This window comes from Podarcis pityusensis (assembly GCF_964106645.2).
Source record: "Podarcis pityusensis genome assembly, chromosome: 11".
Lineage (NCBI taxonomy): Eukaryota > Metazoa > Chordata > Lepidosauria > Squamata > Lacertidae > Podarcis > Podarcis pityusensis.
The window spans coordinates 14,567,885-14,583,377 of record NC_138036.1 but is presented as its reverse complement, the minus strand read 5'-3'; the positions used below and the strand labels follow the sequence as shown (position 1 = coordinate 14,583,377).

Here is a 15,493-nt window from a genome sequence, read left to right as displayed (position 1 = left end):
GAGTGTTCCCTGCATGTAGTAATTTAGCACATCGGAGAGAGCTATGTTAAATTTCTTTCTGATGGGCTCGTTTTCTACATGCAGGGAATCTCTTTTGAACTATGGTCCAGCCTTTAGCACCACCTCCACCTGAAGTGATAAGAGCTTAGAATTCTGCCACTCAGTTCTGTGTAGAGTAGCTCTTACTCCATAGAAAAAAACATTGTATGTTTCTAGCGACACATAGGCTCTAATCTGTGCTGGCTCCTGTATATAATCCTATGATAATCTCTGCTGGGCTTTGTGGTGCTGAGTGCCTTCCATAAGCTTTAGATGATGGCCCAGCTGTGTTCCTATCTGGACTGGGATAGCCTATCAGTTATGCTCTGGTAACCTCTAAGATAGATAACTGCATCACATTATATGTGGGGCTGCCCCTGAAGACTGTTCAGAAACTTCAGCTGGTGCACAATTCCATGGTCAGGTCGCTCACTGGGGCGAGATGGTTTGAGCATTTAACACAAATTCGGGTCTGACTGCACTGGCTGCCAATTAGTTTCTAGGCCCAAATTCAAAGTGCTGGTTTTGACCTATAAAGCCATCAATGGCTCAGGACCGCAATACCTCAAGGACCGCCTCTCCCAATATGAACTGACCTGGACCCTGAGATCATCATCTAAGGCTCTTCTTCATGTGCCTCCTCCATGAGAAGTCTGGGTGGGTGGGGGGGCAACACAAGAAGAGGAATGTTTTCGCTTGGCAGGGAGAGGAGCTGTACTTTCAGTCCAGTCGTAGGAAGTCTCCAACCCACCTGGGAGCCACAGAAACTGGGTTTGAGGAAACGCCTGGTGGGCCACAAATGGTCCAGCAGCTAATTAACTTGATCCCCTCCCCCTCTTTCCTTTTTCCTTTCTCCTTCTGTGATGGAACTCCTATTTGGGGACTTCCCTGGCTTTTTTTCTGGCCCACATAGGACCAGTCTGGATAGTTGGCCTTGGTGAAGATTTGACGTTTTCATCCCCAAAAAGTTGTTGATTTGAGTTTCTGCTGAAATGAGGCTGCATTCTAATGTTGTATTTTAATCAGTTGTGTTATACCTGGTGTTAGCCTCCCTGAGCCTGGTCTTGGCTGGGGAGGGCGGGGTATAAATAAAATTTATTATTATTATTAATTATCTGGCTCTTGCTTAAACTGTTCAACATGCTTCGTCCTGCCTCTTTTTAGGTTGATGTGTTGATGCCTAACGTCGGCGAGATCGTTGGAGGCTCAATGCGTATTTGGGACAGCGATGAGCTGCTGGAAGGCTACAAGAGAGAAGGGATTGACCCCACGCCTTATTATTGGTACACCGACCAGGTGCGTGTTGATGGTCTTGTTCCTTTGGCCAACTGTTGCAGCCCAGCCACCGTGCTCAAACGCAACACGTAGAGTCGTAGACCAAGGCAACAACAAACGTTTGGCAGGCCAGTTAGTCTTTAAAGGGCTTAAAAGTTGTTTTTTCACATTTCCCACCTGGCTTTATGTTTTCTGTGTACAACCAAGCCAGAGGCAGTGATGAGTCTAGGATGTTGGAGCAAATTTGATGAGGATAAATCTATCCCCTGATCTTTTGCGCTGGGAGTTTCCCCTGGAAAGGGTGTCTTGCCTATTTTGGACCCCACATACGGCCACACCTCTTCATTCGAAGCCATGTCAACGCATTCACAAACCCATAGCATGCTGGGTAAGGAGGATGGAGGACCGAGAGGGGAACTCCTGCTCCTCCCTCCTGGCAGCTGCTGCCCCCTCTTGCGAACGGCTACTTCTGCTTCTTCAGATTCTTCTGAATTGCAACTTGGAGGGCTCATCTGGCAGGAGGAATTTGAAACTCTCTCGCTTAGGGGCTGCCTCCTTTTTCTCCAGTTGCTGGGTGACCCAAATGGTCGTGCTTGACGCATTGTACGTTGCAGATGGCTGGTTTCTGTGGCAGGGGGCTGGCTCCCCTACTCCCCCACCCCACTTGCCGAAGGAGCAATTCGTTCCGATTCGTGCAATTTCCCATTGCCATTCCTGACACGGAGTTCTGCTGTGTGGCCTCAACTGTAGCGTTCAAAACCTTGGGGAGGTGTTGTCTTTCCTTAACCTGTTTGTTTCATAATTTGCTGAACTGACGCTGGTTTTGAAAACGCCGTGTGTCTAGGGAGCGTGTGCCGATCGGGCTGATCTTAACCCCAGCCGGTGACCCAAGGCGGCAGCACGTCAGGGCTGACAGAGGGGTCTTAGGTGGAGTGCAGGGGGCGGATTTTGTTTGCGATTGCCAGCGCTAGGCAAAAGCTTGAGGTGCTGGTACCCTCCTAACTGCTCGCTTTGGTGCCACCGCACCACTTCTGAGGATGGACGGGGGATATAAATGCAAATACCCGACCATAAGACGCACCTAGTTTTTAGAGGAGGAAAACAAAAAAATATTCTGAACGAAACAGTGGGTGTATGATTTTTGTGGCCACAGACATGATATGTGATTTGATGGTGAGTTTGGGGTAGCCCAGTGCAAAAATCCTGAGAATCCATGTGGATCCGTGCTTTGTAACCACGTTTTTGCGCCATTGCGGCCCCACGAAACAGTGGGTGCTTGATTTTTCTTTTTGGGTGCAGGCTGTAGCCATGGACATGCTATGTGATCTGATGGTGAATTTGGGGTGACCCAATGCAAAAATCCTGAGGATCCATGTGCTTTTACCTCCCCCCTCCCAGGCAGCCTCCTTTATCGCCAGAGTCCCTTATCTCCCTCCGATCGCTTGCCGGCTTTGTTTCAACACCCCCTTCCCTCTTTCTTAAAAAAAAAAAAAAAAGGACGATCTGTTTTTTGCCCCTGGGCAATTCAGCTCCAGGGACCACGCATTTGCTCCGTAAGATGCACAGACTTCCTTTTTAGGAGGAAAAAAGTGTGTCTTATGGAGCGAAAAATACGGTAATTCTGGGTATGCTGGCACTAGGGCACTGCTCTTGGGATCAGGCTGCGAGACAGGCACGTTTGTGGGTGTTCTGCTCATAGGGTTTTCCATTTGTCCGTTGAGTGACTTGTTTCTTTCTTGTTTGGCTTTGCAGCGTAAATATGGCACGTGCCCTCACGGTGGCTATGGCCTGGGCTTGGAAAGATTCCTCACCTGGATCCTGAACAGGCACCATATCCGGGATGTGTGTCTGTACCCACGCTTCGTCCAGCGCTGCAAACCTTAACCAATGTTGCTCTTGTGGCAAAAGTCCAGCAGTCTTTAAGCAAAACCCTCCTCCCTCCACAGAGCACATCTCATCATCCTTATAAAGCCATCCTGACAGGAAATCCAAGAGATCAACTTCTTTTCCTTTTTCTACCTCCCAACCTTTTCCAAATGAGAATCTGGAAATTTGAATTGCAGTCCACTGATTTCAGAAAACCCATCTTTCTCCTCCTTTCCCAGATTTTCTCCCCTCATCAATCCTATTGATGCATTTTAACTTATTGATTGCTAGGATAAACGAGCAGTGTGCAGTACTTAAGAAATGCACTTCTGTAGCAGCGCAGAGCCCATAAAATAATCGGGTTGTTTGGTAAAAAGGAGCCAGAAGCAGGGCTTTTGAAAAGGGAATATTTGAGTTTTCTCCCCAAAACAAAATTCATTAGTAAGTGCACAATGTAACATAATATAATATATCTAATACAATAATCTGGGATAGTGTACTGCTACCCTGAGGGACAAACTAAGCCCCCCAGCTATTTTGGCCGTGGTCAGTGGCATCCAGTTTAAACGTTTTCCCAATCCAACATCAGCGTTCGTAAGAAAATCATGCCATCTCCATTCTTCAGGTAAACAGCTGAAATGTAGAGATGATACTGTTCTCCCCAACAAAACACTCAGCTTGGCAGAGTGACTAGAATGATAAAAGCATTACAGTGTAAAGAACCACCCAACTGAGAGGCGAACTAAACTCTAGATACCTTTTACCTCATCCCTTAAAATTTTTCAGCCTGAATTCTTAGAAGTGGTGGCTGGGCAGAGGTCGGGCCCTTTAACTCTGCCTTGAAAAATTTCTTCATTAACAAAATGCTGCCCTAAAGTTACTACAGCTCTAAGCCGTAGTAATCTACTATCCCCTAATGGGTGAGATTAGGGTGGAGAATATGATGGTCTTTTTTCTTTTAGCCTTTCATGTGAAAATCCTGTGTACCTCTTGTGTGGCAGGATATTCCCTGCTTCGGACAACATTGAAAAATCAACCCTAAGCAATTGTACCCATAAGGATCCCTTCCTGCCACTGTATTTTCATTATATCTGCATTTTGAACTTGGCACTAATTGATGACTTCGCTTGCCCAAGTAAGGGTGGCTGCTGTCCAGACTCCCAGTTCCATCAAAACGTTTTCAGCAAATGTTCTCTTGGCAGATGCCCCCTGTGTTTCACACTCGGTTAAGTTGCTTTTCAACATGCCTTGTGTTATGTAGTTCAGAAAGATGGTCTGATACAGCTTGCATTCCAAGAACCCCGGGAACTGAAGTTTTGAGAAGGTCCTTTGATCCTTCTCGGTTTCTGGCTTATCCTACCCACTGAATGTCTTGGGTTTCTTAGGAAAGAGGGGCCAACTGAAAATTAGAGGAGCTTTCAGGTGATGAAGCTGACTGACGTCTTTGTTCCTCCTCTTTCCAGCAGGTGTTATGAAAATGGTTTTTAGTTATCAGACTAATTTAACTGGAGCAAAGTACAGGGTGTGTGTGTGTGTGTGTGTGCTCTGGGTCGTTGCTGTAGGACCTTGCCTGGTCAGATTTCTCTTATTCTTCTCACTGTTACATTTCTGTGATGATTGTGCATGCCTTGTTTTCAAAGCTGGTTGGATCTCGCAATCAATAAATTCATAGCACTGGAGGGGGGAAATGGTCTTGGTTCTGTCACTGCGCTGCGTGTTCTAATTTTGCTCATTTTCACGTATTGGTAGAAGAATCCTGCCCTCCCACATCTTGCCTCCCTAGTTATTAAGAATGTAAGAACAGCCTGATGGATCCGGTCAATTTAGGGTAGAATCATATATTTGCCAACAAAGGTCCGTATAGTTAAAGCTATGGTCTTTCCAGTAGTGATGTATGGAAGTGAGAGCTGGACCACAAAGAAGGCTGATCGCCGAAGAATTGATGCTTTTGAATTATGGTGCTGGAGGAGATTCTTGAGAGTCCCATGGACTGCAAGAAGATCAAACCTCTCCATTCTTAAGGAAATCAGCCCTGAGTGCTCACTGGAAGGACAGATCGTGAAGCTGAGGCTCCAATACTTTGGCCACCTCATGAGAAGAGAAGACTCCCTGGAAAAGACCCTGATGTTGGGAAAGATGGAGGGCACAAGGAGAAGGGGACGACAGAGGACGAGATGGTTGGACGGTGTTCTCGAAGCTACAAACATGAGTCTGACCAAACTGCGGGAGGCAGTGGAAGACAGGAGTGCCTGGCATGCTCTGGTTCATGGGGTCACGAAGAGTCGGACACGACTAAACAACAACATATATTTGGAAGGGACACCAAGGGTCATCTAGTCCAACCCCCTGCAATGCAGGAATCTTTTGCCCAAAGTGGGGCTCAAACCCACGACCCTCAGTTTAAGAGTCTCATGTTCCACTGACTGAGCTGTCCTACCTGTATACAGAGCTGTGGTAGCTCCATTAATTTGTCACACCCAAAGGGCATGGCTCCAGTAGAAGCGTGTGGGCTTCCCCAGCCCATTCCTGCAAAGCGGAGGCAGTGCACAAGTCCTCTTTGCGTGCAAGATCTCGCCACGTGCAAATCGGCTGCCTCTGCTTTGCTGCCCTTAATGTGGAAAAATGCCCCAGGCCACAGTTGAAGCTTGATGGTGCATTTGGGCTCTAAACTGTACTGCATTATTTCCAAACCCCTTTCACTGAGATAAGCAGAGTAAAGCGAGCACGGCTTTTCCCCTCTGCTTTAGCCTATTCACAATGCGGTTCTTTTATTTATCAAATCTCTGCATTTATCCTACTGGCCTTAGAAGGAACAGGGCTCTTTAGTCTCCTGTTTTGCTTCCCTTTGTGGCCTGTTGTGTGTGACATTTGAGTGCACCCAAGCACAGAATGTGGAGTTTGACTTGATAAAACATCAGGGACTTGATCTGATTGGTTAACCAATGAGTTATCTATGCTGCAAGGATTCTTGAAACAAGACCCTGCTATTGTTTAGTCGCTCTTTGTTTTGCCCTGGGCATTCAAAAGCTCTTGTCTAACCCCACAGAAGCTACCAGCTGCTCGGAATGCAGTAATTCCTGCTAAAATTACACAAGAAAGTTAAACAAAAGGGCCAGAAAGATAACTGAGCGAAATATAAAAGTGGTGCACGGACATGTCATTGTCGTTATTCTTGACTTTGATATCCAAAAATCACTGTCTGGATGTAAACAGAAGCAATTTTTCGACTGTTTGGTGCCAGTGTGAAATATGGCTGGCCTAGTGAGTCCTGAAAGCCAACCCAAAACTGATCCCAGATTCACAAACATGTCAGATAACCTGGGTAGTGAATTCTTTAGCGCAACCTGATACGTTCCCAAATGTTGCCGGACTACAACTTCCATCATCCATTGAACATGATGGCTGGGGGTGATGGGACTTGTAATCCAAAACATCTTGAAGGTACCAGGTTAGGAAAGGCTGCTTTAGGTTTATTGTTTTTTTTAAAAAAATAAATTCAGCAGCGATCTGCCAGTTTTATGTGAAATTAAACTCTGGGCTATAGAGCCCCTCCCCACTTTTAACCTGACCTTTGACACTTAAGATGTGTATTTTTAGAACCCATCCTATTCTTGCAATTTGTTTTAAATGGTTTGACGTATTTTAAACTGTTGTGGCTCATCCTGGGACCTTAGGGTAGAAGGTGGGTAAAAAAATCAAATTAAAATTATTGTTGCTTATTATTCAATTTGTATACTGCCCTTCATCTGCAGAGAACCACTTGTAGGAGTGGGCAGGTTCTGTGGATATACACCATTATATTAACCATTGTGCTTGTCTGCAAGGTTGCCCATCTTGGACTCGATAGCAGTTTCGCTGGGCACAGAATCAATGCACGACTCATGCAAAAACTCGGGTGGGCCTGGTCCCTTACAGACTTCATTCCCCAACCTCCCTTTATTTAGCAATAGAATAAAGAATGGTTGACCATCTAGTTAGGCCCATTGTGATTGGTTAAAAATGCTAGGATGTGATGCGATCACTTGCGGTCCTGGTATTCACTCCATCTACATACGGCTATCCAGAGCAGGATGAGGACGTTTTGGTGCCTGAGGCAGAAACCGCTGCTCTCCAAACCACACAGCATCATCGCCCCTTCCCCTACATCTTGTCTATAACTCAACAAGAGCAACAGTAGGAGTTTCTGCAAAAAACCCGAACTGATGGAAATGAATGGAAGCTGAGGAAATTAAGTTCCTTCTGTAGCAGAACTTCCTCAAATACAAATATGACACCCCAAGCCTGCCACCCGTGGCAAACACTTTCCACATTGTCTCCCAGCGGGGCTACCTGCGTGCCTGTTGTATAGTTGTGTCCGACTCTTAGTGGCCCCATGGACCAGAGCACGCCAGGCACTCCTGTCTTCCACTGCCTCCCACAGTTTGGTCCAACCATTTCGTCGTTTTTGTCCCCTTCTTGTGCCCTCCATCTTTCCCAGCATCAGGGTCTTTTCCAGGGAGTCTTCTCTTCTCATGAGGTGGCCAAAGTACTGGAGCCTCAGCTTCACGATCTGTCCTTCCAGTGAGCACACAGGGCTGATTTCCTTCAGAATGGATAGGTTTGATCTTCTTGCAGTCCATGGGACTCTCTTCCAGCACCATAATTCAAAAGCATCAATTCTTTGGCGATCAGCCTTCTTCATGGTCCAGCTCTCACTTCCATACAGCATTACTGGGAAAACCATAGCTTTAACTATACGGACCTGCGTGCCTACCTGAAACAAAAGGTTATTGCATCGTCCTTCAGAGACACGCCAGCTCATGCGTTAGTAGTTAAAAGTGTTTTCTGGGTTGGTGGATACAATGGAACTGTAGGGGATGATGTGCTTACTGACCTGATAACAACCGCCACATTTACCCTTGCTTAATACCCTGGAATATAGGCATGTCCTCCTACAGTAGCCCCCCCCCCCAAACCCCATGACCTGACAGGATTGATTAAATACCCTAGGGCCTGAAGTCCACCCCATGTGTGCTTGTGTAGCATCTGGAAAAATGCAGCTGGCTGGGATGTTAAACTGGGCAGGGTGTGTGCGCATGAATTGAGCAACTAGAATACAGTGGTACCTCTGGTTGCAAACGGGATCCGTTCCGGAGGCCCGTTCGCAATATGAAAAGAGTGCAACCCGCAGCGGTGCGTCTGCACACACGCGGGTTGCGATTTGCTGCTTCTGCGCATGCACGCCATGTCATTTTGCGCTTCTGCACATGCACGAGCGGCGAAACCCGGAAGTAACCCTTTCTGGTACTTCCGGGTCGCCGCGGGATATAACCTGAAAGAACGTAATATGAAGCAAACGTAACATGAGGTATGACTGTACTGATCCTCATCTCAGCAAAACAAAGAATTGTTTTAAAACTGGCTTTATCTCCAGTCTCGCAATACCAAATCTGGGCACCTGGCTATTCTTTTTATTCATTTTAGTTCCAATATAACATTCTGCCCAATAGCGAAGGTTTGTTCCTTGTTTATTTGCTACATTTATATCACACCTTTCTTTCAAGAAGTTCAAGATGGCAGACATCTTGTATACATCCCTCCTGTATTTTATCCCCTTCCCCCTTTTTACCCAGCCAGATGGGTGGGGTATAAATTATTATTATTATTATTATTATTATTATTATTATTATCATTATTATTGCAACCCTGGGAGGTAGGTTAGGCTGAGAGACAGTGGCTGGCCCATGGTCATCCAGCGAGGTTCATGGCTGAGAATCAGGAGCTCAGGGTGGTTTACAGGGGAAAAAATAAAACCAGACAGAAGAGTTCTGGACGACTCAAAAGGTTTCTCAGGGTTACTTCCAGATTGTTGTTGCTTTCAGGTAGGATTCGATCTCATACCAGCAAATTTAAGTTGTGCAGTTAAAATGGTTGCGAGCTCCTGCGCAACAAACCTACTTCTCCCCCCAAAATAAAACTTTTGGCAAAAAGGAAAGTGATGAAAAATGCACTGTATACCTGAAGAAGTGTCTCCACCCCCATCGTTGAGCCCGGACACTGAGGTCCAGCTCTGAGGGCCTTCTGGCGGTTCCCTCACTGCAAGAAGTGAGGTTACAAGGAACCAGGCAGAGGGCCTTTTCGGTAGTGGCGCCCACTCTGTGGAACACCCTCATGTCAGATGTCAAGGAAATAAACAACTATCTGACACTTATAAGACATCTGAAGGCAGATGCTTTATTGTGTTTTTAATATTCTGTTGGGAGCCGCCAAGAGTGGCTGGGGAAACCCAGCCAGATGGGTGGGGTGTAAGTAATAAATTACTGTATTATAGTATTATTATTACTGGAAAATGTGGGATAACATCTGCTCAACGCATTGCCACCTAACCTTCCTACAAACCAATCAGAATGAATATGCAACAAAAAGTCATTGCATAACTGTCAGGGGTTCAGGAGCAGAGGCAAGGGCAAGGGAGGAAACAGAGAGCGAGGGAGAGGAGGCAGAAGAAAAGATGAGTGATGACGACGACCCGAGATCTCCGAGTCTTTCCAGTGAATCAGAAGATTCACAGAAAGGAGCACCAGTGGCCAGGGCAAGGGGGGAGCCTAGGGGGACACCCCAGGAAGATAGAGCCAGAGGGGACTCAGAGGGGAGCAGTTGGAAATCAGGACCAGCGTCACCGCCAGAGAGCAGGGAAGAGGAAGGGCGCCAGGGATCAAGCGCTGGCAGCTCACAACAGGGGGGAGGGCACGAGTCAGGAGTGGCCACACCTCCATCGGGGAGCGAAGAAACGGTCAGACGGAAGGTGGAAGGTTGGGCGCGCGTGCCAAGTTCAAATGCACAGGAAGGTGGCGCAGTAGGCAGCCCGGAAAGGGAGCCAGGTCCTAAAGCCCGCCGAAAGGAGGGAGAAGAGTCAGGGGGGTCAGCGTCAGCGTCAGAGGAATCCAGGAAGGAAGAGACCCCGGGGGGCAGAGGGACCCAGAGAAGAACAGTCAGGCGGAAAAGGTGGAGCAAGGCTAGGATATTAAGTTGGTGTACAAGGGGCGGAGACTCAGATGGGGCTTCGCCGATCTAACCATGAGACGTAGAGTTGCACGCAGCAGCTTGAGAATGGAAACTGTAACTCAATAAAGACTTTTATTTAATGATCGCTGGCTAGCGTGATCCTCTGTGAGCTAGGATCTGGAAGCAGCTCAGACAGTAAGCCCCATCTCATAATTGTGGGCATCTACGTCCTCGCGGAGAGGAGAGAAAGAGGGTGCCTACTAGCGAGCTCACGAACGGCAGACAACATGACGGCCGAACAGCAGATAGTGGAACTCAGAGAAGCAGTGACACGACTGAATGCCGAGGCTCTTGCATCCAGGAAGAGAGAGGAGGACGCAGCTGCCGCCTACAGGGATCTCCAGGTCAGGTTGGAAGTGCTTACGAAGCAAGGGCAACTGACACCCAAACCGGAGGGGATTGGGTTGGGGAGACGAACAGGCGGTCTGGTCTCTCACTTCGATGGGAATTTGCAACAGTACCCCAACTTTAGAGCAGATGTAATGTGTGCACTGCAACTGCTGAACAAAGACTTTAGAGATGAGCAAGAGAAGGTGGGATTCATCATGTCCCATTTGCATGGAGATGCTAAAGCATGGCTGCGCAATTTGTGGAGAGATAAGGATCCGGCGCTCCAAAATGCGGATGCCTTTATTAAAGCGATGGATGGGTGCTTTTTATCAAGCATTGACGTGGATCTTGCTCGGCAGGAGATACATGGACTGAAGCAAGGGAGGGCCAGCGTACGGCAGTACCATGCCCGCTTTTTCGCTTTGGTCAGTGCCCTGGAATGGGACAGAGATTCGGCTCCTGTAAGAGACCTGTTTTGGGAGGGATTGCACGGCTCGGTTAAAGATGAAATTGCGAGGGGGGAGAGACCCCGGACCACGCAGGAGATCGTTCAGAGGGCGCTGGCGGTGGGGGTGCGGCTGGAAGGACGTCCGTGGAGCAGGGACGAAGGGCGTGGAGGGCGCGAACCAGCCAGGGGCTCCTCCTTCCTTCCCAGAGAAGCAGCGCGTGCGCAATCCACGACTCCGCCAGGAGGAGGAGCGGAACCTATGGAGGTTGGAGGTGCAAGGGCTCAGTCAGCAGCCAGAGCCCTAGCACCGGCAGCAGTGAAAGCGAAGCCTCCTAGAGGGAACAGGAAGTGTTACATCTGCGATGATCCACAGCATATGGCGAAAGAGTGTCCCCAGAGGCTCCACAAGCACACTGCAGCCTCAGCAATGGTAACTGCAGCAACGCAGCAAGGACAACCACAGCAGGGAAACGAAGGAGTCTGGTTGGAAGAAGAGGCACTGGGGCCCAGCCAGACGTGTCAGTGAAGCAGTCCCCAGAGATTTTACAGCCCATGGACCCCCTCCCGCCCAAACCGGTAGTGAACCTCACCGCGTCGCTCCAGCTGCCCAATGGAATCACCATGGACGTGCCAATCACCATTGACTCCGGAAGCAATGCGGACTTTATAGGGCAGGACTTTGTCGACCGGCATGCTATACAGTTGCTGCCTGCCACGCTGCCCCTGCAGGTTGTCACGGTGGATGGCAGGGAGCTGCTAGGGGGGCAAGTGGTGAAGCAGACGCCACCAATGGTGATGCGACTTGGGAATCACAGGGAAATCATCAGCTTCAATGTCACTCAACTATCGGACACGCCCATTGTATTGGGCATGAGTTGGCTGGACAAGCACAGCCCGACGCTGGCTTGGTACCAGAGGCAGCTGACCTTCGGCTCTTCCTTTTGCGCTGAACACTGCATCGTGCCCAGGCAGGAAGGAGGGGAAGAGGAGTCACAGCTGCAGCTAGGCACGCTGCAAGCGGTTCCCCACAAGTACGCAGAATTTTTGGAGGTTTTCTGCGAGAAAGAGGCAGACAGGCTACCCCCCCACAGACCATATGACTGCAAAATTGACCTGCTGCCGGGGGCGGCGCTGCCCAAAGGGAAGCTGTATTCCATGTCTGAGGACGAACTGCAGGAACTCAAAGAGTTCATAGATCATAATTTGGAGCGCGGTTTCATCCGAGAGTCCAAGGCAGTGGGGGGCAGTCCGGTATTCTTTGTTAAGAAGCGGGACACGCCCCAAAAAAGACTTGTAGTGGACTTTCGCATCTTGAACAGTGTGACCAAGCCATCGGACTTCCCCATGCCCCGAATCGACGACCTCCTCGCAAAGGTACGGAAGGGCAGAGTGTTCACCAAGTTGGACCTGCGAGGGGCATACAACCTCATTCGCATGCGGGAGGGAGATGAGTGGAAGACAGCCATGTTCACGCCCCTGGGCACCTACGAATATAGAGTTATGCCTTTTGGATTGCAAAATGGCTCCCACGTTTTTCAAGCTTTCATGCATCACGTGTTGGCGGGGCTCCTCTACAAGACGTGCGTCTGTTTCTTGGATGACATCCTGATCTTTTCGGAATCGCAGCAGGAGCATGACAGACACGTCAAGGAAGTGCTGAGCAGGCTACAGCAACATAGGCTTTACGCCAAGCTGGAGAAGTGCCAATTCGACGTGACCGAGGTGGATTTCCTGGGCTACAAGTTGTCTGATAAAGGGCTCGCCATGGACAGCGCCAAGGTCCGAGCAGTGTTGGATTGGAAAAGCCCACGCAACCGGAAGGAGGTCCAACGGTTTGTCGGCTTCGCGAACTTCTATCGCAAGTTTATCAAAGGCTTTGCGATGCAGACAGCGGCCATCACGGACACGCTCAGCTCCAAGAAAAAGAAGTTCATCTGGACAGAGCAGGCGGAGCAGTCCTTTCAGGCACTCAAGCGTCTCTTCGCGTCGGAAGAGCAGCTGCTTCATGTCAACCCCAGCAGGCCGATGAGGGTGGAGACAGACGCTTCGGACAGAGCCGTGGGAGCAGTCCTGCTGCAGAAAGACCCGCAGGGGGTTTGGAGGCCGGGAGCGTTTTACTCAAGGAAGCTCAGCAAGTCCGAACAGAACTACACCATCTGGGACAGGGAGTTGCTGGCCATTCATGCAGCGTTCAAAGCGTGGAGGCACTTCCTGATCGGCGCCAAGCACACGGTGCAGGTCTGCACGGACCACAAGAATCTAGAGCACTGGCGCACGGCACAGTTCCTGAACCAGAGGCAGATACGTTGGGCTGAGTTCTTTGCGAATTTCGACTTCCGAATAGAGTATGTCCCGGGGGACACCAACATCATGGCGGATGCTCTCTCCCGTAAGCCACAGTATCTGGAGGAGGCAACGCCAGCGGCCGCCATGCACATCTTCGCACCGACAGTGTGGGCGTGCGCGGCGGCAACAGTTGACCTGGATGCGGTGCGACGAGCGTTGCAGGATGACTCCTTCGCGCAAGCAAAGATGGCAGAGGTGCACAGGGGCACGGCAGCGACCGACGAGTTCCAGCTGCGAGATGGTTTGCTCATCCGTAAAGGGGCCATCTACGTGCCGGGAGACGAACTTCGCGCCAAGGTACTGCAGCAGCTGCACGACGCGCCCACTGCCGGGCACTTTGGCAAGGAGAAGACGGTGGAATTAGTAGCCAGAGACTTCTGGTGGCCCGGAATGAGAGGGGAAGTCGCGGACTACGTGGCGAGGTGTGACACCTGCCAGAGGTCCAAACCAGTGCACAGACCGCCGGCCGGACTGCTGGAACCGCTGCAAACTCCGTTCGAGCCATGGGAGAGAGTGGCCCTGGACTTTGTCACGGATCTGCCCAGCTCGAGGGGCAAGACGGCTGTGCTGGTGGTGGTGGATTTGTTCTCCAAGATGGCACATTTCATTCCGTGTGCGAAGGTGGCCACGGCGGAACAAACCGCCAAGCTGTTCATAGACCACGTGTTCAAGGTTCACGGTCTGCCGCGGTCTATTCTGTCCGACCGAGGGCGACAGTTCATCTCGAACTTCTGGCAGAGGCTGATGGGCTTCCTGAACGTCAAGATCAACCTGGCGTCGGCTAGACACCCGCAGACCAACGGGCAAGCGGAGCGGGTCAATGCCATCATGCAGCAGTACCTGAGATGTTATGCGAATCAACAGCCTGCGACGTGGGTGGATTACCTGCCTCTCGCCGAGTTCGCCTACAACAACACGAAGCACGTGTCCACGGGGGTCACGCCGTTCTTCGCCAACAACGGGAGGCACCCTAGAACCTTCCCGGGACTGGAAAGAATGGGGGAGGGGGAGCCGCAGACAGCAGATGCGTTCGCGTCGGAGTTGCAGGAGGTCCACGATCAGCTGCGGCGGCACCTGGAGCTGGCTAAACACGCATACAAGGTACAAGCGGACAAACACAGAAGGGTTGGCGAAGAGATCCATGTGGGAGACTGGGTCTGGTTAGCAGCACATGCAGTGCCGGCCAGGTCGTTGGCGAAGAAGAAACTAGGGCATAAACAACTGGGGCCCTACCAAGTCGACGAACAGGTCAACCCGGTGGCTTTCAGGCTGGCTCTTCCGGAGGGTTCCAGAATGCATCCGGTGTTCCACAGATCGGTGCTCACTCCCTACAAGGCACCTCACAGGTTTCAGGAACCAGGAACGGCACCGGGTCCGCTCCGAGAGAGAACCGGGCAAGGGGGAGTGGCACAGGAGGAGCGCATCAACGAAGTCACGGAGATTTTGGACTCCAGATGGGGGGAAGAGGGGGTAGAATACCTTCTCGCCAAGGAGGGCACCCCGGCCAGTGCCAACAGCTGGGTGCCGGGCTACGCTTTAGACGAACCTCTGCTCAAAGAAGAGTTTCATGCCCTCTTCCCACATAGGCCAATGCCAGCAGACTTTTTCGACGACTGGCTTTTCACGCCCACGCTTTCAGCCAGCACGTTCCGGGGGTTCGACTCGGACGAGGAACCGACACGAGACGCCCGTTCCCCAGAGGGGTCACCCTCGGGATCTGCTTCAGAACCCTCGTATTGGTGGGATGATCGACCAGAGGAGCAGTTCCGCAGAAGGTGGCTGGAGGGTCCAGGACGAGCAACGTCTCCAGAAGGCAACGAGGGAGAGACGGACATGGACGTTTTCGGGGACGACCCGGGTTTCGAGCACGGCGGCACAGAGATGGAAGCGGAGGTGACCGTCGTCAACGAGAGCAGGGAGGAAGAACCGGAAGACTTCGGATGGCGGCCCGCCACGGGAAGCGAACTGTATCCGACATTCGTCCCCCTGACACGGCAGCACCCAGATCCCGCACCGGAAGGAGGGGAGGGGGGAAGAGGGGGCTTCGAGGGGGGGATGGATGTCAGGGGTTCAGGAGCAGAGGCAAGGGCAAGGGAGGAAACAGAGAGCGAGGGAGAGGAGGCAGAAGAAAAGATGAGTGATGAC

General features: G+C 50.6%; 1 protein-coding gene across 1 annotated transcript in view; it reads left to right on the top strand.

The window, feature by feature from the left end:
• NARS1 (asparaginyl-tRNA synthetase 1) overlaps positions 1 to 4,859 on the top strand; it is a 28,710-nt gene extending 23,851 nt beyond the window's left edge. The window contains exons 14-15 of the mRNA XM_080973510.1: positions 1,204 to 1,335; positions 3,067 to 4,859. Of these exons, the coding sequence (XP_080829636.1) occupies positions 1,204 to 1,335; positions 3,067 to 3,198 (264 nt within the window). The 3' untranslated portion in view covers positions 3,199 to 4,859. The remainder of the gene's footprint in view (positions 1 to 1,203; positions 1,336 to 3,066) is intronic.
• Positions 4,860 to 15,493: the final 10,634 nt, after the last annotated feature.